The sequence below is a fragment of the Anas platyrhynchos genome, chromosome 1 (genome assembly GCF_047663525.1).
Source record: "Anas platyrhynchos isolate ZD024472 breed Pekin duck chromosome 1, IASCAAS_PekinDuck_T2T, whole genome shotgun sequence".
Taxonomy (NCBI): domain Eukaryota; kingdom Metazoa; phylum Chordata; class Aves; order Anseriformes; family Anatidae; genus Anas; species Anas platyrhynchos.
Window position 1 is genome coordinate 206208075 of NC_092587.1, and position 26302 is coordinate 206234376.

General features: G+C 50.1%; 1 protein-coding gene across 1 annotated transcript in view; it reads right to left on the reverse strand.

Moving 5' to 3' along the window:
• Window positions 1–355: 355 nt before the first annotated feature.
• SLCO2B1 (solute carrier organic anion transporter family member 2B1) overlaps window positions 356–26302 on the reverse strand; it is a 46416-nt gene continuing 20469 nt past the window's right edge. The window contains exons 5-15 of the mRNA XM_072032950.1: window positions 25877–26104; window positions 24624–24722; window positions 22821–22951; window positions 14842–14950; window positions 9736–9900; window positions 8057–8249; window positions 7139–7292; window positions 3255–3424; window positions 2146–2210; window positions 1596–1716; window positions 356–855 (exon numbers count right to left, since the gene is read on the reverse strand). Coding sequence (XP_071889051.1) covers window positions 681–855; window positions 1596–1716; window positions 2146–2210; window positions 3255–3424; window positions 7139–7292; window positions 8057–8249; window positions 9736–9900; window positions 14842–14950; window positions 22821–22951; window positions 24624–24722; window positions 25877–26104 — 1610 coding nt within the window. The 3' untranslated portion in view covers window positions 356–680. The remainder of the gene's footprint in view (window positions 856–1595; window positions 1717–2145; window positions 2211–3254; window positions 3425–7138; window positions 7293–8056; window positions 8250–9735; window positions 9901–14841; window positions 14951–22820; window positions 22952–24623; window positions 24723–25876; window positions 26105–26302) is intronic.

The window sequence follows — 26302 nt, forward strand, 5'->3', positions numbered from 1 at the left end:
CATAAACCACAAGCTCTGCTCAGTCTGCAAAAGGGCTGGGCTCCCCTTCTGGTCCTGCACCCCTGGGAAAAGTTTTGCTTTTCCCAAACAAAAATATGGGAAGGAACCTTAATGTTATGTACTTCAATGAGGTACTGTGGCAAGACAAGGCAAAAATAAGTTGTTATTGTTATTACTGCAAAATGTGGCTATGCTGCCAAGGTGCTACAAGCCTGCAGCTGGGTGGTCTTCAAGGACAGAGAACATCTTACAAGAGCAGGAGGAACAAGAATAATTAGTATTTTGGGGGAGCAAGGACAGATCATCATTCAAGGGTTCACTACAAGACACTTTTTTTTGTAAAAACCATTTATTAAAAAAAAAAAAAAGTCAACAACTCTCAGGTCTCTGGTTTATGGTCGCTGCTGGTGTCGCTGAGACTGTCAGCAGGAACAAACACTTTGGAGGATAAAAATCCAGAAAATTGGAATGTCCAAAGGTTAATGTGCGTGGACTACCCCCCGTGAAGGTGCCACCTGCACCACCCATGCGTGGACGGGCTCCTGAGGCACTGCAGAGGAAAAGTGGGAAGCAGCCCCATTGTCCATCACTCTGAGCATCCATCCTTCACGGCTCGAGTCCAGGGTGATTCACACAGCTTCGCCTCCCTGGGCATGGATGACAATTCACATTTTTTGGCATCAGACTTTGGATTCTGGGCCCTTTGTGGTGCTTTCTGCCAGTTTCTTCTTCTCCGGGTCTGTCTTTGTCTCTGGTGCGTTCCTGGCTTCCATCTCCTGCCTCCTGAGGATCATGTACACGGTCACGAAGCACAGGAAAGCGCCCACCTCAAAGAAAAACTGGAGGCCAAGATACCTGTGGTGTGGAAACACAATCAATCAGGGCAGGAAGGGCTTTGCTGTGTGAACCAAGCACCAAAACCTGACATCCCCAGGCACCCAGAAGACTCTGAGCATGGGGATGGGCTGCTCGGGCAGAGCTGGCCCCACTCAGCTGCAAGCTGGGCTCCTAAGGAGGATGGCAAAAAGAAAAGGAATAGCCATCAAACCCTTCTCTTTGGTATTGCGTTAACAGATCACATCTCCTGGTAAAAAGGAGGCAGATAAAAATATGTCTTGGGGTTAAGGGTGAACAGGACTTGCTGCAGCTACCGGGCAGGGACTCGTTTAGCAAGGATGAATTTGCAGTGGGAATGTAAAAACACCTACAGCAACCTTCCAGCCCCTCCAGGGTGCACGAATCAGTTTTGGTGTCCTCTGTGTGTCTCCCTGTGGGAAGACAGACCCTAGGGTGCAAAGCATCCTACAGGGATCCCGCACCAGCTTGCGGGTAGCGTTGGGGGGTGATGCAGCGCTGAGTGGTGGCGAAGGGGTTGGGACAGGCACGGTCCTTGGCATAATTTTAGCTCTTGCCAATGATTTCCCTCCAAGCCTTTCCTGGACACCACTGTGAATTAGCAGAGGACCTACAAAGACCATGAGAAGTCCAACTGCTTGACCACTTCAGGGCTGACCATAAGAGCACGTTATTAAAGGCAATCCCATGGCATAAAGGGCCACGTTCCCCCCATCCCTCGCCCCCACCACCAGCCCTACCTGTGCCTGAAGAGGTTGTTGTCGTAATATCTGCAGGCTGCATTCCTGTCACACTTCTTCTCCCAGAGGATGCAGGTGGTGTCGATGGCGCTGCCGTACAGAACGGGTCCTGGCATCCACGCTGCAAGCAGAGGGGGCTTTGTTATGGCACGGGAACGTCTGTTTGGGACAGACCCAGATCCATCTGGCTGCAGTTCTGGGTGAAAAGGAATTCCCACCACGTGAAAAATATCCTGTGGGATCAGGGGATGTGATTTGCAGCCACCCCAATTTGCCAGGGCAAACGTGGGAGTGTTGGTACCCAGCCAGAGGCTGTCCTCCTGGACCCAAACTCACTCCCTGCCCTCCTTCACTTAGCCACACGGATGCACCCCGACGGAGATGCCTCTTCTCCTCCCCACCACGCACAGCCTGGGAGGCTTACAACAGTGTGAAACCCTGCACAGAAAACATTTCTGCAGCCCTGGGACAGCTCGGGGATGAAATCCACATAAATTCCAAAGAGCTGCCATGATTTTCTAGCGTGGCATTTCAACGGATTTTAATTTACCTAAAATTCTCAGCAGCATGAACTGTATCCCAACGGCAAACGATTTGTCTTCGGGCTGGATGCTCCTGAAAAAAAATAAATAAAATAAATAAAATAAATAAAATTGAAAGCATGCCCTGCTGCTCTTATGCAAGGATGGATATTTCCCTCCCTGGCATCGCACCCCCACCCAGAAAGTCACCCTCCAGCTCAACCACCAGGAACCCGGGGCAGTTCCCACTGAGGTCAGCCGAAAGGAGGTCGGTTCATTCACTAGGGCTGGAAGCTCACCGCAGTCTTTTCTTGGCCTGGAAAACCTACCCGGCCCCGCAGGAAACAGGGAGGAGCTCAGCCAAGTATTTTTGCTTTTAATTTAAAGAGTCTGTATGAGTAAAACCCAAACATTATAGCCGCTGGCTCTGCCGAACAAGGACGGCTTTCTCTAACTGAACAAGTTATTTACCCGTCGAGGATGTGACTTTTTTTTGTGATGTGTTGTCCCAGGGTATATTTTGGTGGCACCCCAGGGTTTTTCAGCCCATTTTGGGCTGTGGTTCCTGCTGGGGTCACACCAAGAGGACCCCAAGCAGCAGCACACCTTTTCCTTTCTCTCTGGCATTTGCGGAGTTCACTTGTAGCATAAATAGTGATTTAATATTGCCTGGGGGTCGAGGTAAAAATAGGCTTTGACCACAGCTCCTCCCTGAAAAGCAACTGTTCTGAGTGCATTAACCATGGAAATGGGCTTGAAGGTATCATTTATATAGGATGTGCAATTAAACCTCCTAGCTTAACACAGAGCTGCATTAAAAAGTGATTAATTAATGGCATGGCTCGTTACTGAGGTATCAGCCGTGGGTGGGGAGAAGGAGCAGGAGGGCTGCGGGACCAAAGGGGGAAGATGGACTGCCACGTGCACGGAGAGAGGAGAGGAGCAGGGAAGCCCCCTGTGCTAAAACCCCATAAAAACAGCAGGAGGAACTGGGCACGAGGCTCAGCATGGGGGTGATTCAACCCTCCAGTCCCCCAGAGACCCTTCCTCCCCGCTCCTCGGTTTCCCCAATTTCTCCGTGCCCCCAGAGGAGCACCCAGGGGTTTCACCCAGCCCCGTGCCACCCCGGTGTCCCCACCTGAGGATGAGCATGAAGGACGGCGTGTGGGATGTGCTGGCGAGGATCCCGGCCACGCAGGAGAGCACCACGAAGGGCAGGAGGAGGTGGGAGCAGTCGGTGCCGCAGGTCCCGGGCTTGGCGAAGCCCCCCAGCCCGTTTTTGGAGATGCAGCTGCAGTTGGTGTAATTCTGCAAAGGGGAGAGGAAAACCAGAGGCTGCTCATTCGATCACGGCAGTGGGGATGCCAGGGATCGCTGCCAGCTGTCAGAGGGAGGGCGGGTGTTTGGGTTTTGTCTGTAAATAATTAGCGGTAATTAGCACTCAACACTACTGGGAGCTGGGAAATAAAAAGAAATAATGAATCTGACAGAGGGTAGCAGGCTGAGCGGATGAGGAAACACATTTTTCCATCCCCACGTCCAGCTCCCAACACGCTGTCCCCTCTGGAAGGAGGTCCAGTCCCACCAGATCCCATGGGCATCACTAGGATGTTGCACGTGTGAGCTCATTTGGCTGATGGGGAAGCAGAGCTGGGCCCACGGTGGGGTTTTAGTTCCATGTCTGTGCTTCCAGAGACACTTGGACGTGCTCCCAACCCAGACACATCCTTGTCTTGTCCACATGAGCCCCGGCAATGCCTCCCTACCCCTGCAGCCATCCTTCTGGGCTCGTGCTCCCAGTCCTTTTGATCCCCGCCTGCTGTGCACCGAGGATGCTTGGGCACAGGTTTATTTAATGCCATCATTTGTCAGCTGAATGCTCCGGCGTCGTGAGTAAATCTGGATTCTTGGCACGGAACAGTCTCACCAGCAGCTGATAAAACACTCGAACCTGACATGAGCTCGCTGGCTTGCGTTATATTTTTGGGGCAGAAATCTCCAGGGGAGCAGCCGGGCACCATCCTGCATCCCCAGCTTGTCTCCTGCAGGGGGGTTTGGCTGCGAGATCCTGCACCCCAGGGTGATGCTGGGCAGGGCTGGCAGCCAAAACGGGCAGAGGAGCAGCCCCCCTGCAGCACCTGGGAGCTTTAACCAGGGTGTTAAACCAGGAAACAGCTCCTGGGAGAAAATGCAAAACCTCACCTTTGAGAGAGGGTCATAAATAAGCGGCACTCTGTTTGCAAAGGAAGGATGCCCCGGGCAAGGCATGAGATTTTCTTCTATTTCTCCAGCTTTTAGTTATAATTCTCGTTCTTTTTTTTTTTTTTTTTATTTACTTGTTTATTTTCCCTGAAAAACTCATTATTTGGAAGAGACCTTTAAATAAAGAGGGTGTGATCTTGGAGTTCCCTGAGGGGGACAGACTTCCCCGTTCCCCATCACTGCCAAGGGAAACAGCGTGACTGATTCTTGTACAAGGGATCCGCAAGGATCTGCTCCTTGCTGAGAGCAGGGGGAAGATTTGGGATAAAAGGGGACGCAGCCCCTCCTCCCACCTCCAGGAAAGAGGATTTAATATTTCAAATTAAGACTGGGATTTATCTCTTCCAGACATCGGAAGCGAGCTAAACCAAACCAGGCTCCTTCTGCAGTCATCGAAGGAGATGTGGGTCTCAAGAGGATGATCCAACCCCTCCATAGATAAGTGCCCAGATGAGTTTGGGCCAAAGCCGTTAAAAAAAAAAGAAAAGCAATTAGATAAATTAAAGCTCTGTTGATCTGTGTGATCACCACCTTTTCCAGAGAATCAGTCACAACATTTAGGGCAGTTGCATAAATATAAATGGAGAAAAAGGGCTGTAGATGCCTGGAGTGGAGCCTGAAAGCCATTCTCTGCTTCTCTCATCTGAACTCTTGGAGGATTTCAGAGCAGGGAGCATGAGCCCAGTTGCAAAACCCTCCGAGCAGGGGGGAGAAACCACAAAGCCATGGGTGGCCCGTCCCCATGAGAGTCATCGTCTGGGACGTGGTGCCACGAGGATGCTCTGTCTGCTGGGACAACCACCGGAGCAGTGGGATGAGGAGGAAAACCGAGAGCATCCCCACAACGGGGTGGTGAATCTGGGCAGGAAGGGGCTGCTGGATGGCAGGCGGCCAGGCCCGGGTTTGTCAGAGTAGTGTGCCCAAAAAAAACATTGGACAATTGTTTTCTTAAGAGGCAGAGAGGCTCCCATCCAACTGTGCATGAATTTCTCTTCGCTTTTCTTTATCCCCAGCTCAGACCCTGTGGCCATTCACATTTTGGGATGTCCACAGACCAGCTGCCAGCAGAGGGATGTCCCTGCTGCCACCCACGGCCATTCGTGATGGGGTTCAAAAGGGCTTTCTGAGAGACAAACCCCATGGCACAGAGGTACCCTCAGTCCTGGGTATCATTCATGAACGACCTGGATGGCAGGGCAGGATGCGCCCTGTGGGAGACTACAGGTGCCCAGGACTGAGGTTTGCTCTGGTTGGCAAATGGGCTAAGTGCTAAAGGAAGGAATATTGCTGGTTTTCCAAAAAAAAAGTGTTTGCATGGCACCGTAAAGGGAGCCCTTCTTTTGTTGTGGTTGTATGCAACAATACCTAAAATGACCAGAGGACTGGGCAATGTCCAGGAGCAGGGGATGTCAAAGGGCTGGAGATGTCTTTCCCAAGGAAGAAGCGGTTGAAAAGGATCTGCTGTACAAAAGGCAGGCACGGGAGTGCATAAAAGCACACTGGGGACTAAGCTCTGGCAGAAAATGTAAATGTTATTAAAATGAAGTGTTGTTAATTAACAAAATGCAGCTAAAAAGTGCCCAGGCGGTCCCACGCTGCTAATATATCCTGTGCCAAGAACACGGCGGAAACCCATTTACCCTGTATGCATTGCTAACAGTTTTCAGCTAGGTTTTTGAACTGGCAGAGATTTCCTTATTATGCATTCGCTGAGCCGTATTGCCTGGAGACCCAACAGGCAAAGGGCTCAGTGAAAGCCCAGCCCTGGGACAAGTCTTCCTGGCCTGAAAATGGGAGAGAAATCACGCTAAATGTCAATGCTATGTGAGCTGGAGCAACGGTCCCTCTAGGTTTGGCCTGCCCAGAGCCTACAGAATTGGTAAAAAGAGTACCCAAAAATAAGATTTACCTCTTCTCTCTTCATCCCTATACACAATCTACAGACGCCTGATGTATGGTATGGCATGCAGCACCACTAAAATAAGCTATATGATAAAAACACTTGGGTCATTTTTCCCCACTGTAGGTTTCAGCTGTGTGTTTTGGGCTAATATTTCACCCCTACACTTCAGGGGGGCAGTTGCACGGGTGTGCTGCACAGTTGCTGACAGCATGAGGAGAAGAAACAGAGCTAGACAGATTATTTGAAAACTCATTCATCTTTGAGCATCATTTTGTGTCTAGCCAAAGAAAACAGTATTGGGTGAGCAGTTTGGGTGATGCCTGCTGCAGGAAAGCAGAGCTACAGGAAATTGTGCCACCTGCGTTGCTATTTTGCCTTCACACCTTGCAAAAATGCAAGCACGCAGACCTCAACCTGTTTCAGAGAACTTGATGCCTGAATTAGGAGCCTGGTTTCCATAAGTCCCTACTCAAGGAACACGGATTAGCCAATTCACAGCAGGAGCCTGGTGGAGGGGGGGCAGCTGACCCCATGAAGAAAGTGTCCCTTGAGTACGAGAGGTGTCACACTGGGTGACCAAAGTGCTCAGCCCTTCGCCCAGTGCAGGACACGCAGCTAAAGGAGGTGACCTTGTTGGTCACAATTTAGGGCGAAGGGAAAGCAGAAGGTCCTTGTGTCAATTGTGCAAGAAGTCCACTCAAGCTCCTGGATAACAAGGGAGATTTTGCAGCTGGGTCCCTGGTGCAGAACCCAAGTTGGGGTGAAGCACTGGGTGGGGAAGGACACCTCGATGTCCTCAGAGGCTGAATATCTGGAAGCTCTCTGCCTGTTGCCTTGGCTCGGTGGGAATAACTCACCAGGACTGAATTGTTGTCGATATTCACGACCTCACAGCCAGCGTGGCAGGGCGAGATGTACTCGATACCGTCAGAGCCGCAGATGGGGTTGTAAGCTTTCTCGGGGCAGTTACAATGGAAGCTGCACTCCAAGGTGTGGAGCCCAAAGTCAGAGCTACAACAGAAAGAACGTATTAATGCGTGGTACTGAGCATCATTAACACGCATCTTATATGGGAGATATTTTGGGGGATTATTACTTGGAGGTATTACTTGGGGATTAGTAAAGAAACGTTGATTGTTTAATGCTCCCCCATAAAAAAAGGATGCATAGAAATTCCACTATAAGCCACAGAGCCTTTGCTCAATGCCCAGGAAAAACATCCTGACCACCAATAGTCGTGGGAGTCGCCCACTTCCTTCATTCTGCATTCCCAGCCCTAAATGCAGGGTGTAGGGCTGCGATGCCTGGCTGTGGGAGGTGGAGAGCACAGGGCTCGAGCCAGCTCTCACTATGGGATGTGCACGGATCAGCTCGTAGAAACCCAAATCAATCCTTCTGAGAGGGCAGGGAAGAAGCCCTGGCTCTGAGGGCACGCTCCTGAAGCTGGCCTCTGGCCACGTTACTGGCCTCATGAGTAGCACGCCAGGCTTTCCAGGATGAAATTTGGATCCTGCACTATTTGTGCCAAAGAAAGCATTCGCTCGGGTTTCACAACCCATCAATGAAGCTAGAACAAGTAAGGACACAGCAGATGCAGGCTTTATTCACAAAATTGTAAATTTCCTAGCTTGTTAAGCATTTTTCAGAGGGAATAACCCCAGCCCTGGGTATATATAACCCCTAACTCCCATCTCAGCCCCCAAGCATGGTGCCCCAATAGTGATGCCCCCGCCACCAGCAGCCACCCACCCCAGCCCCATTGGTGCCATCAGTACCTTTCACCGTAGGTGACACCGGCGACCTTCTGCGTGGGGCAGCCGAGGAAGAGAAGGGGGAAGGCCACGAGCAGGCAGAGCAGCATGCCCAGGACGCACATGGCACTGCACTGCTTCAGGGACACCTGGAACCTCTTCAGGATGGCACCACCCACCACGATGCCCACCATCGCCCCAGGGATGTTCACAGCACCTGGGAAAAGACAGATCCTTGGTGTCCATCCTCCGAGCCCTCTCAGTCCCAGAGGGTTTATCGTGGGATTTCTATTTTTTCAGCATCACTGATCTGGAGGGGACCAAGGGTTTTGCAGAGAGACTGCTGGAATAATGCTAAGGTCAGAAAGCAGCTTTGCAAGGACAGTTGGCTCCTGCAGCAAACAGGCTCTGTATCGGTGCATGGAGGAGATGGAGGAGCTAGTGTAAAACTGTGATTAATCCAGCAAACGTGATTTTTTTTTTCAGACAGGAGGAAATAACAAGTAAACCCAGAGAGGATATTTAATTTCTGCATAATGAAACCATTGATATAATAATGTGGCTGCTTCTGTTGTCATCATTACAAGACTGTGAACGTTTCCATGATGGACTTGGAGTTTTGAAAACCCCACCTTATATTGGGATACGTGTTTAATTCATCACAAAATCAATAGGGAGGTTGCCTGCAGCCCATAAATACCCACAGAAGGAAAGGATTTCCAGCTACAGAAAGCTTTTTGTATAACAGAGAATGATGAAGCAGTAGCTGGGAGAGCTACTGGGTAGATCCATATGAGAAATTCTGTGCACATCTTTAACAAGTAACACCCTTTAAAGGGTAAATGAAGCCTGGGAACCACTGCTTCAGCATGTAATCTTCCAATCTGCTTACATTCTTCGGATTTATTTGTTAGAGACTTTAGGAGATACTTACTCTGAGCATGCATTGTTTAAAAATACATTTAAAATATTTCTTTGTCTGTTGTCTAGACCTCAGAATGCTCCAGCGGATTGCAAGCTTCATATTTGTGTTACCACAACAAGCTTGCACAGGCAGGTCCGAACATTCTGGGTATTGCAATGCAAGTTAAAGCAGTCTGGTCTCAGGAGAGCATATCCTGCTTACAACTTCTCCCTTTCCTTCGTAACAATGCCAACAGCAAGAAATTAGCCCAACTTTTATGAGCAATTAGTCCAACAATAGTAAACATTTTGAAGAGCTTAGAGAGGATTAGCACACCAACCAGGCTGGTCTCTTGCTGCAAGGTGTCTCCGGAATGCAAGCGTGGATTTTTGCTCTTTTACATTTTATTTGCTCTCTACTTTTGAAAAGAACCATAACTAATGATTAATGCAAAGTAATCCCTTCCATAGAAATGTGCACAATTCACACACGATGTTTCTTTGCTCCTTTAATGCAATGAATTCGTCTCCTCTCCTTGAATATAGGGAGCTGCTTTTGATAAGCATTTCCCAGGTCTTAATGGGTTTTATTTGAGCAAGGCCAGGTGGGAGGTGAAGGAAGGAAGGTAGCTAGTGCCTGAGAAGTGAAACGGGCAGGGACTTTGTGCTGTGTCCCTCTGGAGGTGATGGAAGGAGACTGGCAGCTCCGGAGGGAGAGTTGCTCCTTCAATCATCTCCAGATGATTTTCAAAGAGGAGCTCAGAAGCTGGCAAGCCCCTGAGCGTGACAGCAACGCTTACCGATGATCATGTTGGCAAAGGAGGCCGTGAGGGAGAACTGTCTCTCCAGGAACTTCCCCATGAACGTTGCCAAACCAGCGACCATGGCTGAGAGGTTGACCTGAGCCAGCACCACCAGCAGGAAGACGGGGTGGCGGAGGTTCCTCAGCAGGACCACAGGAAAGTCTGAAAAAGGAAAAGGAGAAATCTGCTGCATCCAGGAGAGGCGAATGGCAAAGTATTACTCGTGGTAAGGCATCAAATTTCCCCAATTTTTATTTATTTTATTATTATTATTATTATTATTATTATTATTCCTATTCCTATTCCTATTCCTATTCCTATTCCTATTCCTATTCCTATTCCTATTCCTATTCCTATTCCTATTCCTATTCCTATTTTTGTGCAGAATTAACTACTTGGGAGGAGTGAGCTCTTCCAAAGATTTTACTCATAAAAGTCAGAATGTGTGCTTTCAGGATTTGCTATTTCAGGCTTATGTGACAAAGTGGACGTGAAGAAGTCAGGATAAAGTATCAGGACATTACAGAAACCGAACGCCCAAGCACTGCAAAACAACAAATGTGGACATTATCTGCTTGAAAATGTTGATAAAATAAATCCTGTCCCGCACGGCATTTTGGGGTAAACAAATGAGCCGTTTCTAAGGGAAAACTCTTCCCATCAGAGCATTTTTGGCTGCTTCTAGTAATCAGCAGCCATCTAACAAGACGTGTCTTGTGGAAAAGTCCTGGAGGCGTCAGCAAGCTCTGAGTGAAGCATCTTGACCCAAGAAAACTGATAGCTGACCTCGACACCTGGGCAATGTGCTCGAGCAACCCTGAGCAGCTGCTAATGCAGAGGACAAATCTGCAGCAACACCTCCTGCTGGGCTCTTATTTAGAGCTGCCAGGGACCTGGGATGCCTTAGGAGGAAACCAAGTGGCTCTGGGGTAGCTTTTCAGCCTCAGCTGAACCTCTGTGCTCATCTCCTGCCTCCAAAGGATGGGCAGTCCTGGGCTGGAAACTTTCTGGCATGGCTTCTTTTTTTAAAAAAAAAAAAAGTATGAAAAGGAGCTGGGAGGTCATTAGGAGTTAATTTATTTCTTTGCTGCGGTTGCAGTTTTAATGTCCTTTCAGTTTCAGTGGCAAAGATGCATTTTTGGGATTACAGGCAAGACAAACACCAGCAGATTCCCCTGTGGCTGAACCCTCACTGCTTAAGCAAAGACCTCTTTGCTCAAAGGCATCCACCCCGTGGGATGAAGGCTGCTGAGCTCTGACACCCGCCAGCTGCAGCTCTCCAGCCTGGAGAGATTTCTCCCTCGTGCAGAGCCTGAGCCCCCTTTTTGCTCGTGCCTCTGCTCCCCCTCGTTCTGTGCCTCCTCCGTGCTCTTCCTTTGGCTTTGCAGCACGCAAGCAAAGGGCACGCGTAAAGGCAACTTCCAGACAAACAGCGGATGAGCTTCCCAGATGAGGGCTCTGGAAGCCAATATGCTGGAGCAGAGATAAGGAATTAACGGGGAGGATTAATGCGAGGGCCTGCCGTAAATTAATGGCGTTAATTCTCCGCAGCTCACAAACAATCAGGACGATCTTTCTAGCTGCTCCAGCAGAGGCTGCGGCAGGGAGAACCATCTGGGGCTTGCCTGGGAACTGCCCCAAGCTGCGTGTTTGTTTTAGCTCTTTTCGTCCCCAAAAAGTCACACGTAGAGCAGAGACCCATTGGTGGCTGCAAGAAGTGACCCGCAGGCAAAGGCAAAGCTCGTGTTTGCAGGGACATTGTGTCCCCAGCTCGGCTCTCTGTGCTCAGGGTTAGGCAAACAGCTCGAGGCATTGGGGAGCAACAAACCGAGGGCTCCAAGGGTGCAAGGTCCAAGAGCCAAGGACCCTGAAACACCGAGATGTTGGAGAGCTGGGGGCTCTGCTGTCAGCCAGGGAGGGAGGGGTTGTGACAATATCCCAGTGCTGGACTGATGTGGACCTCAACAAAGGGAGGTGATTTTGCTCTGAAGTATCAATGAAGTCTTTGTTTTTTGAAGCATATTTCTGCCTAGTTTGCATACTGGAAAATCTTAGTTGAAAAATTAACTTACTTGGAAAATCTGTTGCAAATATGAGACCACTTTCTTGCTGAAAGATCTCCAAGAGCTAATTCAGCTTTCTTTGCGGAAGAATCGTCTACAAAAGGATTTATTTTTACCTAAAGTTCTCCAGTCTTTACCCTGTGGTCACCAGGGCAGAGCTGTAAGGCTGGGACAGCCGGCAGGTCTCCCATGGCAAGTTTGGAGGCAGCAAGGTTGCTGCCCTTTGCCGTCACCCTCTCCTTACAAATTTGGTCTGCATTATAGCTCCAGGGAAGAAGCTGGCCAGATACTAAAAACAAGTGGAAAAAAAGTTCTAAAAAACTTTAAAATAATGAACAAAAAATCCTTGAAACCTTCTTTAGGCATCCTAGAGAAACAAACAAGTCACAAGCCCCGGGTTTTAATTGCTTTGAAGATCACCTTTAATGGATTAATTCCCAGTGTGTGCAACAGAAGCTGAACATCCTCCCAGGTGTTTTCAACAGAAGCCCGAAAATTAGCAATGGAAATGACTTCTAGCTAGCTAAATCCCACTTTCCTGATTGCTGTGAGCAGGGCTGCAGAAGGAGCACGTTGTGAGTGCGAGGAGCAGGGTGCAACCCAATGTCACCCGGCGCATCTGTGCAGGAGCCAAGCCCATTCCCCACGGTGCTCTAACTTTCCTAGTTTTGAATCACTCCAGCAAGCGGAGCCTGCTCACTCCTCGGGTAATCGACCTCATTGTTAGGAAAGGTCCCCAGTGCTTTGCCTGAGTGTTTATCCTGTGCACAGCTCCATCCTGTTATTGCTGGTTGTGGAGGGGAAAAGCTCTTCCTGTCCTTGAAGCACAGTTCCCAGGGCTTTGCAGAGTACTCCTGCTGCTCATCACACCTCGTCCCAGAAAGATTTAAAGCCCAGTGGCTTGCAGAGAAACGGAGAACACGAAGCACCCCCCGGGATGGGCTCTAACCCATCCTCGCTTTGTTCCCAATAATATAAGTGGCAAAAAATCCTTGAAGCCTTATTTTGCTCTGTTATCTCCCTGTGCACTGAAGCAACAGAACAAATGACAAAATGCATTTCCTTCTTCACAATCGTGCTCCATTTTGCATCATTTAAGCCGAACGAAGTGACTCAACAGCATTTCTGAACATCTTTCTCCTCCAGGCCAACTTAGTTACTCAGTGCTTGCCTCTGCCAAGCCTTAAGAAAGTGATGAAGTCGAAAAGGCATTCCTCATCCTTTCACTGCTCCAGGAGGAGCTTTAAGTGCCCTGCTGAATCACAGCCTGAACAGGCAGCGGCTGCCTCACCTGGAGCTTCCTCAGCCTTGGGTCGTGAAGAAATCCTGGGTCAAAAAGCTCCTTTCTGCAGTCCACTCTGGTGGGCACAAAGTCTGAGCCCTGCCATGACAAATGCTAGCAGCCCTCAAGAGCCCTGGGACAAACATTTGCTCCTTTATGCCTCTGTCCATGTCTCGGTGAGTCCCAGCCCCGAGATTTGTCATTGCTGCTATTAGAAAACCTCAGGGATTTCAGCAAGGTTGCTCTCCTGGCCAAAATTGCAGCCACATCATCATTTTCCGGACTGGGATTTAGGGGATAAATTCTCAGAAATAACAAATTTATTAGCACAGCCCGGATGCAAACCCTAAGCACAGGTATTTCCTTCTCTGCACCCAGGCACGGAGAGCTCATTTTTATTCTTTTTTTTTTTTTTTTTTCAGTGGCAGAGAGTGTTGGTGTGAAAATCACTGGTTTGCTAAATGATGGTGCAAGCTCGGCGGGGGAGCAGCCCCCCTGGCTTGCTCCTTGAACTCAGCATCAGGCTACGATGAGCAAAGGGCTCAAAGAGCAGGATCGAAACCTGCCCACGCTCGTCTGGCTGTGCCTGCCCTCCACTGACCTTACTAAAACAAGGAGTTCCTAATAAATGGAAGGGAATATGGAGGAAGCCGACATGGGTTGGCTTTGTAGGGCTCCTTGCCTTAAGTAATTGCCAGAGATCCAAGTATTTCTTTCAAACAAATGTGACCCTTAGCCGTAGCCTACACAAACCAAAGCCCAGCTGATTCCTTTCAGCTGTAAGAGGCTTCCTCAGCCCCCTGATTTCCAGACAAGCTCATTGTACTGGATTAACACCGCTCTACACAAAGATGCAGCTGATTTTAGTTGCTCTGACCCTGGCTCCAGGCAGCACTGTCGTATTGTCACCAGCCTTGAAGGATGGGACCTGGGGAGACTTTTTTTGGGACTAAGAGCTACCTGGGGTGGGATTGTGATTGCCTGGAAGATGAGAAATAGTATCTCATTGAACCCAAGCTGCAAACCCTGCTCTAGTTGTGTATCTGGAACAGGATCATCACTGTCCCACGCTAACCCAAGGAGCTGGGGGTGCCCCAGCCCTGGCAGTGCCCAAGACCAGGCTGGATGGGGCTGGGGGCAGCCTGGGCTGGGGACAGGGTGTCCTGACCATGGCAGGGGGGTTGAGGGGGTTTTAGGGTCCCTTCTAACATGAATCACTCCGTGATTCTATCAGAGATTCTCTCTCTTTCCCTTCCCATGGCTCCCTGCTTGGGTCCCACTTTCCTGCCTGGCTTTGGGTTCTGGTTTAAGTTTTTGTTCCCATTTCCCACTGCCCACATGAGGCACTGCTCCCAGGTGGGGAGATGGTGCTGAGCTCCCCTGGAAGGATGCTGTGATCAGCACGGGGTGGTCCCGAGGGCTTGTATAGGAAGAGGCTGGCATTGCAACCTGACCATTGCCAGGATGGATGGGTGTGCGAGCAGAGAAATCAGAATAATTTCAGTTGGAAAAGGCCTTTGAGATTATCAAGACCATCAAACAACCTGACCTACCGAGTCCTACCACTAAACCATGTCCCTCAGTGCCACATCCAGACATTTCTTAGATACCTCCAGGGATGGGGACTGCACCACATCCCCAGGCAGCTCGTCCCAGTGCTTGACCTTACTTACTGGGGGTGCACTCAGTTCCCTCACCCAGATCATTACCAAAATGTTAAACAAAATCCCAGCGAAGCAGGAGGATGCACAGACTTACGTTTGATGAACTTGGCTAGAGAGAGGTTTTGCACTTGTTCAGACTTTGACCTGAGCTGGCTGAGCAGATCCTCGCTCTTCTTGCTGCCACTCTCCTTCCCACTCGTCACCTGGGGACAGAAGAGAGTTTGTCACTGCCAGCCTTCCCACTGAACTCGCTTCTTCCGCAGCTGCATTGCTGAAAGAAGGGAAAATCCCCCTCCTGAATCATGGCCTGGCTCTCTGCTGAAGGCAGAGGGACGGGCAGCAGCCCACACTTCTTGTCGATGGAGCTTAAAATGTCCTGGGCTCTGCCAGCAGCATCTGTGGCTGCTGGGAGAAGCCAGGCAGACGTCCTCCCTCCTGTCCTGCCATCAGGATGAGAGCATCCACACAGACGTCTGGGTTACAGGGGTAAAAGGCAACTTTCTCCCCTTCCCACACAGCACTGAATCACATTTCAGAAATACCCACGGACGCAGAAACTCCAGGAGAGATGCACCTGGAGCGCGGGAGAAGGTCCACCTAAAGCAGGTGAAGGACACTGCGGTTTTGGATGGAGGATGAGCATTTCCCCCGAGTCTCGGTGCTTACCGAGCTGTGCAAATGCCTTTGCCCCTGGTATCAGCAAGGAGAGCAGCCTGCAATTACAAGGAAAAAAGGTGCAGGGTCTGGGATGGAGATGCTGACACAGAGACACCAGAAAAAGGACGTTTGGAAGGGGAGCTTCCAACCTTCCAGCACCAGCAAGTGGGAGGCCAGGAGGGGAGGTTTTTTGGATGCATGATCCCCTGTTCTGAAGGCTTTTAGGGGACTCACTGGTCGGAGGGTGCTAAGTAGATGAGAAGTGATATTACACGACTATAATTGCATACAGTGCTCAAGGGTAGTGTAGTTTTCATGGGAAAAAAAAAAAAAGAAAAAAAGAAAAAAAGAAAAAAAGAAAAAAAGAAAAAAAGAAAAAAGAAAAAAGAAAAAAGAAAAAAGAAAAAAAGAAAAAAAGAAAAAAAAAACCCACAGTGCAATTTTAGCCAGAAGCCCTGAGCCAGCAGAGCCCTGTCTGACATCCCACATCAGCTCAGCCACTGCTCAGCTGCAGCTCCTGACACAAACTTAACGTGAGTCAGATGAATGAGTTAATTCAATAGAAACTAGATGTTCTTCATTCCCCCAAAGAACTGGACAGCTCATCAGCTAAAATGAGCTCTAGTTCTCCGAAAATGAGAATGATTATTAAACACTGGAGAGGTCAAAATGTCCCGTGCTGTGAATACCACAATCTCTTCTCAAGAGACTCTGCAAGGCAGCGGTGGGATTTTTATAGCTCCTTTCCTGGTTGTCATTGGTGGAGCTTGGAGATTCATATTTTATTTTTTTTCAAAGGCAAAGACAAAATCCTTTTGGTTTTCCACGAGGGTGTCTCATAGGACCAGAAACGCAGGTGCTAAAACTGCAGAGCTTTCCAAAAACGCATTCAAGCTCTTACTGACTGTGGCTTCCTCGGATGCCAGCTGCTGGCATTTCGGAGGGGTGACAGCCTGCTGGGCACTGCCGGCACATGCAGGACAAAACCCAAATCCCCAGGACAAAACCCTCCAGCTCGGGGTGCCTCGGCACGAGGAGGACATCTCCGTGCGCATCTGCTGCCTTAGCACCGAGCAGCAGCTGCTCCCCGCAACGCAAAGCAAAGCCCTCGAGGAGAAGGCAAAATCCTCTCCCCACAGAGGCTTGGCCCCGCTTCTGCTGCCTGAATGGATCGGGAAATGCATTCCTGCAGGGTGAAGCAGGCACGTTTGGATGCTGGGAAAGCAAGCGGAGGAGGGAACGGGGTAAATCCTGCCCGCTCGCCGGGCACCGGCACGCTGCGCTCCTGCAGCTGGGGATTTTGGCATTGCTCTGTGCTGGTGGTTTGGCACACCGGAGTCGGCAGGTGAAATAGCAGCACTGGGTTGGTTGTGCGTGGCTTCCTGGCCGTCTGCGGCAGCGTCTTGTCAAAAAAAAAACAAATGAGTGTGGGAAGCGCCTTGCAAAACGCCCCCGCGCTTGGATTTTTCAGCATTGTTCCTCGGAGGGTTCAGTGAAGGGGCCCGCACTGCATTCCTGGTTTTTGCAAGCCTTTTTTATCTAAGGCTCTTTGGATACATTTAGGGAGGTGGAGGAGGCACACTGGGTTCGGGGAGGCTTTAATTGGGACCCTAAGGAAGCACCAGACAAAGCTGATGTTTGTGCACGGGGCAAAGCAGCGCCCACAGGGGCATGGAGAGGATCCTGCCCCCCTGGGGTGCTCCTGGGGCCAGAGAGGTCTGGAATTGGTGGTGAGAGCCCAGCAGGGCCCCGAGGTGCCAGGCTGTGGGTCTGTGATCACATCTGGATCACTTTTGACATTGGAGACACCTCTGGGGATCATCTGGAAGCCCCGTGCTCAAGCAGAGCCTCCCAGAGCAGATCCCCTCCTGCAGCTCCTCAAGCACCGGGGGCTTTGCATTAGGAAGAGCATCCCCAGCCTGACCTTGAGCGGGGGGGAAATCCTCCACTTCCAAGCACAGACTTGAATAAATCAGCTACAATGGAGCAGGGCTGGGAGCCAGGGGAGGAGCAGGACCTGCTTTGCAGGAAAGGCGGATGAAGGTGGCTCTGCTGCGAGCCGGGCTCCTGGATATGGCACCTGCGACAAGGGGAGCCTGGTTTAATTCATGTACACCACGGGCAGAAGGGATAAAAGGTCTGCTCTGTGATAGAGAAATATTCTTTGCTTAATTTGGGGATTCTGCAGAGTTCCCCTCCGGCTGTGCAGAGCCTCGTGCTCCAGGCTCAGTGAAAAAAAACAAGGTCAGTGAACCCATTTTTGCGTTAAACAAACAAAATGTAAAACCTCGTAGACGGAAAAAAACCTGATTTTCCTCCCGACAAGGTTGTGCTCCCTACAAACGCTCCTTTATGCCTCTCCCAGCACGTGTGGGTCCCGCCAGGACCTAGTGTGTTAAAATAGCCAGCCCACAGCCTCGCTCGGGCAAAACTGGCTGTTTTTAGCTGCCATTTATTTGTGCCTGTCTTTAAAGCTCCCTGGGGAAAATCCGACCATTGAGCCCGACCTGTTCCAGGAAGGCAGGCACCTGCATGCCAGTGCTACTTGGCCTCCGGATGCTCCCCAGATTGTCTTTCCAAGCTGCTTTTTGCTGGTGCTTTTGGGGGCTTCCCTATTAAAGGGAAGCCTCAGAGCAGCACAGCCCCGTGGCTCTGGGGACAAAGTTTTCTGACAAACCCTTTGATTTCCCCACCCCAGCTTCTTTCACCGTTCTCCAACGGGCAGCAACACAAAGAGGAGCAAACTTCTAAGAGTTCCCTGTGGGATATTTTCCTTTTGGCTTTCCGTGCGCCCTGGGAGCACGCCAGGTCGCTGCTGGGTCAACGTGGGAGGGTCCGAATAAACGAGGACAATTTGTCCCAAGCCAGAAGCTGGAGAAGTTATTTTCACTTCCCCTCCCCTGGAGCTGTTGCACAATGTCCCTGCTGCACAGAAGGGATGAGTGACTGCCACCACGGGACCTGGGAAGTTCACACGGAGCCCGAGGCCACCGCCAGGCAGAGCTGTTGGCTGTCTGCACCCTGCAGGTACCCTCGGAGGGCTGGGGAGCTCCCAGCCTGCAGGACACGAGGCTGTCAGCTCCTTGAAGGTTTGAACTCAAGGGTACAATCCCCTGGCATGGCTCAGAGCAGCACCAGTGCCCATGGGGCATCTTCAGGGCAATGTTCTACCTGTGGGAACATCTTATCACGGACCTTCTGCTTCAGGACTCAAGGGCCAGACATTCCCAAACCTCACCAAGCAATGCCACCCCAAGCTCTTGGAGGCATCTGTAGCCAAGACACATTTTCAGGGTTTCTCCATGCACCCCCTGCTTTTGCCACCATGCAGCAGGTGCTTTTTGGGGATGAAACAAGTTGATGCAGTCTGCGGGCTGCTGTCCTGGGTTTGCCAGCTCTGTCCCCCGTGGTGTGAGGTGCTAGATGGATGGGTTTATCCATGGGAGATGGGGGTGACTTCCTAACCCCCTGCTCAGATTGTGGCTGCAAGTCCATCTTGGTGCTCTCTTCTGTCCCCAAGCATCTCCTCAAACTATCTGGGGGGAATTAAAAGCAAAACCTGGAGAGATGAACAACAGGGGACTCATCTGCCCTAGAGACAGAGTCGAAATCCCAGCAGAAGCACTTTGGGGTCACCACAAAGCCCATTGTGTTGCTGCATGCCCTGAGCACTCCTACATTTCACATCCGTTCTCCCCCATCCTACATGCCCCCCAAAATGCTCCATTCTGCAAAGGATTTCGTCCATTGGCCATTTCCATCCTGTCTTACGGGGGATAAACCTGCTGGCAGCAGGACGGTGGCTCCATCCATCTCTAGCAGGAGAACACAAGCGGTGGGTCCTGAGCAGAAACCAGGGAGCACAGTGCTACACAGCTGGCTGTGGAGCTGAGCAGCTCATAAATGCACTGGATTTGCTGATCTAGATGGAGTTTCCACAGATGTGCAGTGAGTGGTCTTCAGCTGTACCGTGAGGTTCCCTTTGGTGGCTTTCCTGTGACGTGGTGACGTGGTTCTTTTCATGTTTGTGCTTCCTTTCAGCCTTGTTTTTGCACTTCTCCAAGCCAAAGCACCACACGTGAAGCCTTGAGATGAAGAAGGACCCAACACGAAAGAGGCACCATCCCATTCATCTCTTCTGGTTTGCATCCCCGTGTCCCCAGCTGGATGGGCAACCTTGGGTTGGGGTGGGTGGATCTCAGCAGCCTGTTGTCCCCCTTCAACAGCACCAGTGTTTAAATAAATAAAGGAACCCAGTAAGTCTGGTCTCTACGTGCAGCACCATAGGGGAAAACAAGAGTTAAACTGGAAAATGTGAAAACTAGGAGACTAAACATGACATTGCTAAATAGAAGAAGAGAACAGAGCATCCCAGAGGGATGGACTGGGCTGCTGTGAGGTGCCAGTGGCTTCCTTAGTGGTTCGGTGCAGAATCCCCAGCTATTTTCAGCAATCCCCTTAGCACAGTAAGAAGAATTCATCTTCAGAGAGGGAAGATGGGAATTGTGCATGCAGGAGGGGCTGGTAAACCAAGCAGGAAAACCTAGGCAACTAGAGGGCTGATGTAATGGACCATTATCTGAAGGGGGCTGAGTGACAGTAAACCAGAATTTCCAGGGCATGGACACAACACGCCAGAGGTTCTGAACAAGGGCAATGCCTCTGCTTTTGTTTAAGGTGCTCCAGATGGCACTTTTCCCTCATCAAACCCAGGTATAGATGATAGAGCACAGAGCAAACTGGCTACACAGGAAAATATTCAAAGGCTGTAGTTCCCCACAGTCCAGGACAAAACCCTGAGAAATGGTTCAGGCTCATGGAAACAGCTTTAAACTGGAATTATTAGGGAAAAACTGGTTTTGACTGGAAGCAGTTTGCCCAATAAAAGCCTGTTCCCCTCATCCTCCACCCGAGATCCTGACAACTTTATAGCTTTGCTGTGCTTGTCCTCAAGTCGTGTTATTCAGGATATTTCGGTGCTAGAAACTTGCTGACGGGTTTCAAAGCAGAGGAACAAAAATGTTTGGAGTCAGGAGTGATTGATTTGTGAGGAAAGGTCAAAAGAGGGGTCTGGAGTGATCGATTTATGAGAAAAGATCAAAAGAGGGGTAAGGAGTGGTTGATTTATGAGAGAAAAGATCAAAAAGACTGAACTCTGTTCACATTAAGTGCAAAACGTGTTCATGTGAAGCGCAAAAGTCATTGCAGAAACTTCAAAGGAAGAAGCTGGAAGGTAAAGGCAAAGCCGAAATGTGGCTGTAGAATAAATAATACAGATCTGTCTTGGCTGATGGGAAGAGAAAAATAAATCTCCAAAGGAATTGGTGTCCAGTTTGCTGGATGATGCCCACTGAGGAGGACGGAGACCTTGGTTTGGGGAGACCACCAAGAGCTGAGCTGGGATACAACGAGTGAGCCAGGAGGGAGAAGAGAAAATGAAGGTGGGGTGGGAATCAGAGAAGAGAATTAGCACTTTCAGAAGTGAGAAGGACAGAGCCATGGGACAGCTTTTGCTACGGTGATCTTGCTTGGTGGGCTCTGCCACGGGGAAAGGTCCCAACAAATTGTTCCCAGGCAGCTTCAACATCTACAGCAACGTGCTCCGGTTGGGGTAGACAAAGGCAAACTTGGGGTCAATGCTTTATTAGCATCAAGCTTTGCCTGCAGACACACATTTCCTTCCTGCGCCGCATTTCTTCCCAGCTCTGCCCATCCTTCCTGCAGGGTTTTGCGGTACTTCCCCAGCTGATGCTCTTTTGTAGGGGAAGTTTTTCTCTAATGAGCTCAATGGTGGGTGCACTAATTGGGTGGCTTCAGAAACGTCGCTGCCTCCAGCTCACTGGAGAGGAAAGGTGGCTGCCCTTTGCGACCGAAAAGTGTTCGTGTTTTACCTTTAGCTGAACACTGATTTACTGCAGGGGCAAGCAAGTGAAAACAATATTAACTTTTTTTTTTTTTTTTTGTTTCCTGCAATAACTACAGAAAAAAACTCCCGTTTGTTTGTTTGTTTTTTATATCATTATCCAGCCAGTCTGTAAAACTCTGTAAACTGATCACGCTGATCAGAGTGCAGCCCTCGTAAAAGTACAGTTGGTTTAGTATGAAGCACGTTATTTTCCCTCAAGAGCCATCCACGAGATTAATGTTCTCATCAGCCCTAATAAAGAAGCTTTCTGCCGATAAGGAGCGCGCCCCCATCGCACACCGAGCAGGTTCTGCTAATACAGATCATCCGTAATGATTTGAAAGTGAACCAAGCTTCAAAAGGACAAATCGAGCCCATTGCATTCAGTGTCACCCTCATCCCGTGAAGGATGATTTTCCACCCTGTAACCTCACCGGACTGCAGCTGTTAGGGGAACCTGACAGCGTGTAAAACCCAGGGGTGGATCACCGGATTCCCCTGAAGTGCAAACGGCACAACAGGTTGCATTGTACAAAGCAGGTGAACCTTAAACCTTTATAAGAATCGCTCATCACCGCAGAAATTTCAGAGAAATGAGGAATTATTGCGCACCAGGCAGTGCACGTACTTGTTTAGACAAGAAAGCTTGAGAGTGTTTCAAAATAAAATATATGTGAAAGGCGATTAGACAGGCTGGAGCATGGCCAAGGCATGGAGAGGAACACAAATTCACCAACTAAGCGCATCCAAGGAACTCCAGCAACCAACAGCATCCAAAGCCTTCCCACAAAGGGGAAGCTTCTTCTCTAGAACAACAATTTGTTTTGAATTATTCCCCACAACACGCCGTTTGCCAGAAAGCCAGGACCTGCAGCCAGCAAAGCGCTTGGGAAGCTCACGAGCCATTTCACGTGCTGGCACCGGCCCTAACACACTCAGCAGGGCTCCAAAGGGATCGAGACCCTGGTAGAAAACGCAGAGGTGATGGGCAAAGCTGGATGGTGGAGCCCCATGGACAAGTGAGCGTTGAAAAGGGTTGTGGTTTGTTTTGTTTTTTGTAATGGGAACAAAACAAACTGCCCACCAGCCCCAGTATTTCAAACGCCCCCAGGCACAACCCACTTCTAAGGAAGGGCCGGTGATGCACTATTCATATTTCCTACGAAATGGGGCTGATCCTCAAGCACATGTGATCCTCCTGAAGGGAAACGAGGGCCAGCAGTGCAACAGCTGCCACCAGCTCCCAAACGAGACAAGGCAGAAGAGCAGGACCATCGCCTCCCCAGAGAAGTGGGAAGTCCCAGCTCCACGTGGGCCAGGAGAAGGCAGGACGTCCGTCTGCATTGGGCTTGCCTGGTGCTGAATATTCCTACAGTTCTGTGCTATTTTGGTGTCCCACCATGCAATTATCACATCCCAGAGATGAGACCAAAGCACAGCTCGCAGCAGGCTTTAAGGAATGGCGTGTTTGAGCGCAATGCCACCGGGGCAACCCGCAGCACCTCTCCTACCTCTTTTGGCATTTCCCGTGGGAAGAAGAAGTAGGGCACCGCAGACACGGCCACCAGACTGGCTGCCACCAGGAAGCCAAGCCACCAGGCGCCGACCCACCGCGGGTCCTTGTTCGTGAGCTGGACCTCGTCTGCAACACAGATAGAACAGCATTTAGTCAAAGGTGACCAGAGGGACCCCAAAGGGATGGTGCTGGGTGGCCCCAGGCACCCGAGACACCAGTGTGCTCCATAGCCGTGGCTCCCAGCTTGAGGACTATCAGTTTTGGGGCATGCTGCTATATCTCAGATCATTTTTCAGTGTCACCAGGGTCTCTAAAACCTCACTCAGCCCTTCAGATGGGAGTGACTGGGATAAGGATGTCCTAGAGCTTCCCCCTTCTTCACCCTTCAGAGGCTGATCTAGGTGATTCCAGAGGATCTAGATGAAGTCCATCCTGGCTTCCTGGTCTCAGCTCAACAGCAGAAGGAATCCCACTCCCTGCTGCTGCACGTGGCCTGGGGAGAGCTCATCCATCACCTCTGCAGAGATGGAGCATGCAGCTGTGGTGGTGAGCTTGCAGCGAAGAGCATGGCACAGGCCCAGGCACCTTTGTAAGGGTGGCAAGGGATAAGTGAAAGATAATGACTTATAGTAAGTTTGTTTTCCCTAGCACAGATTTCCTTAGTGCATCTGGGGTTCATGGTCGGGAGTCTTCACCTGTCTGGACTCCAGAGACATCTCTGAGGTTCACGAGCCAGTGAGGAGGATTGATTGCTGCAGTAATGAGCTTGGAGGTTGTCTGATAGGAGGAGGCATTGTAAACCATGTTCTTACTTTGTAAACATCGTAAAAACATAACATCATAAAATATACAGTGACAAAGTCCAGGCAAAAAAAAGTCTCTGGTGAAATCTGTGAGCAGGAGTGAGCCTGGGGCTCCAAGAAGGAGCCAAAGCTTCACCTGCAGCACCAGCACCCACTGCCCATCCACCCCCTGCGCTGGTGCTCTGGTCACCACCCAAAGGAGTCAGTTGTCCCTTTCCTCACATGAGGATATGCTGTATAATGTGAGTTTGCTCTGATAATAGCTGGGGAAGATCCACTTGTGCTCCAGGATTCAAAAGCAGCCAAAAAAGAGATGACTACAAAAGATTTTGGTAACATGGCTCAGGGAGAGACAAAAGTTGTAAAGGAAATCCCTTTCATGCTCCTCTCCTGCACTACCTGGCTTTTCTCTTCTACTTGTTTTCACTTTCCTCCCATCCTACCTTTCCCTCTGCTTTTTCCCATCTGAGTCCTGGTAACCCATTCTCCACTCCAGTGCTGGCTAGAGGCAAGATGCTCCCACTTTTCTTTCTGGCATATGGCATAAAAATTGTAGAAGAGTGAAAACGAGGTCTGTTCTAGTATCACAATGCAGATGAGCATCCCCCTAACCAGACCTGGCAGCAGCCCAGGGCTGAGAGATCCTTTTGGGTTCCTTCCAGCTCGGGATATTCTATGATTTAAGACCTCCAGGTCTGAAGGAGAATGAGATGATTGAATATGGGATTCCAGCAACCCAAGTCGGATGGGAAGGACACAAAAATCTGGGGCATCCACCCCAGATTTGATGAGACCAGTTCCAGAGCATCCCATGGTGCTGGAAGTGACTTCCCAGGTGAGACAACAAGCAAAGGGAGCCAGAGTATGCCCCATGGGTTGCACCCTCAGCCCTTGGGGGTCGGGATGCCCAGTGAGGGGCTGGACTACTGCTGGCTCAGTCACTGGGACGCAGCAGGGAGGGTGATGGGTGGCTTTCCAGGGGTGCCTTCACTCACCTTCAGTGATTTTGTCGATGTCGACGTAAAAACGCAGCATGGCAGAGCCCAGCATGAAGGCCACCCCCGGCCCGATGACGGTCACGGAGAACAAGATGCCTGCAGAGATGAGAGCAGAGAGGGGCTCAGCCACACACAAAGAGACCATTGGGGACACAAAGTGGCTCAGGGCAGGACCATGGTCCACAACACTTTCCCCCAGTGCAGGCTGTTTCCCAAACAGCTTTCTGATCTGCCTCCTATGGGGATCTATCCTATCTATGGGGATAACAACCCTGTGCTTCCCAGGCTCCCTTTGCAGGAAAGGTTTTGCAAAACTCAAATCTTTCCTGCTACTTTCCTCCAGCGCCTTAAAAAAGCTGAAATACACCCAGAAACAAGATGTGCCCCTTGACATAAGAAATCTGGGAAACACAAAGTTGCTCAAGGAACTCATCACGCTGTCTGAATCACTTTCTTTGGTATCACAGTTTACTGACTCTCCATTACAGGGTAACGGAGATAAAAGTTATCAGCAAACTCTCCTCTGTGAATTACTGATGAAGACATCAAACACGTTGAGGATTCCACTCCTATCTGACAGATGATCTGTTTAAATATGCTGAACAGGTCTCTAGTGCATGCTGGAGCAAAAATTGATGTGGTACTTCCAGTTTCTTGATGGTAATGACATGCTTTTGAGCCACCCTTGCTGGCCCATCCAGTTCAAAAGGCTGTCACAGATAGCAGCTGGAAAAGGGCTCAAAGGACCTGCAAGAGCCTTCTCATCTATCCCACCTCTCTGTGACATCCCTTGCAGGCTGCCCAAGCTGTTCTCCAGCACCCCGTATGCTGAAGGATGCTTGTCCACCTCCCAGATGATTGATCCTCCCTCTTTAGCTTCCTACCATTTACCCTATACCTAAACAAAGTTTTAATTTCTGCATCTTAAGCCCACAGCTGCCTCCTGTGAACAGAGGGAAATTATTTCATTTCTCCTTGTTGAAACTTTTTTTTGTGTCTCTCTCTGGCTTTCACTCACAGGCCAAAAATCCCAGTAATCCCAAACTCTCCCCTAAATCATATTTCCCAGCACTGGTGTCTGTAGTCTGTCCAAGCTTGAAGCAGATCCACTAATTTGGAGAAACCTTCCCGGTGCTGGGAAGAGCAGAAGGGCTAGAACAAGCTCTCATTAGTGCAAACGAACACTATCCTGCCTTGCTCTAGAGAGCTAATTCTGGTTTCCCCTCTTTTCTCAACGTCCCCCGCCTTACCCAAATAGAGGGGAGAGTTCTGCTCGCTGGCGAAGTCATCGATATAGGAGATCCCAAAGGGCTGGATGGGGACGCCGCCGATGCCCAGCAGCGCCTGGGCGATGAACATGACGAGGAGCACCTCGTGGTTCTCCCTGGCAGTGTGGGGGGCACAGACGGTGTCGCTGAGGTTCCCCTGGGACTCCAGCCCCTCGGGCTGGCACAGGTCGGTGGTGTTGCTGAACATGCCTGCGGGGACAAGAGGAGAGGGTCTGAGGGGCTTGGTAAGGAGAGAGCAAGTTTTTTGGAGACAGCAGCAAGCACGTGGATGTGCACGCAACAGATTTCGGGTGGGAAATGTTGGTGAAAGGAAATCCCAAACCCAATAGATGCTTATGGATGGGGAATTGGATAGGGTCACAATGAAATGGCACCAACGCAAAGGTT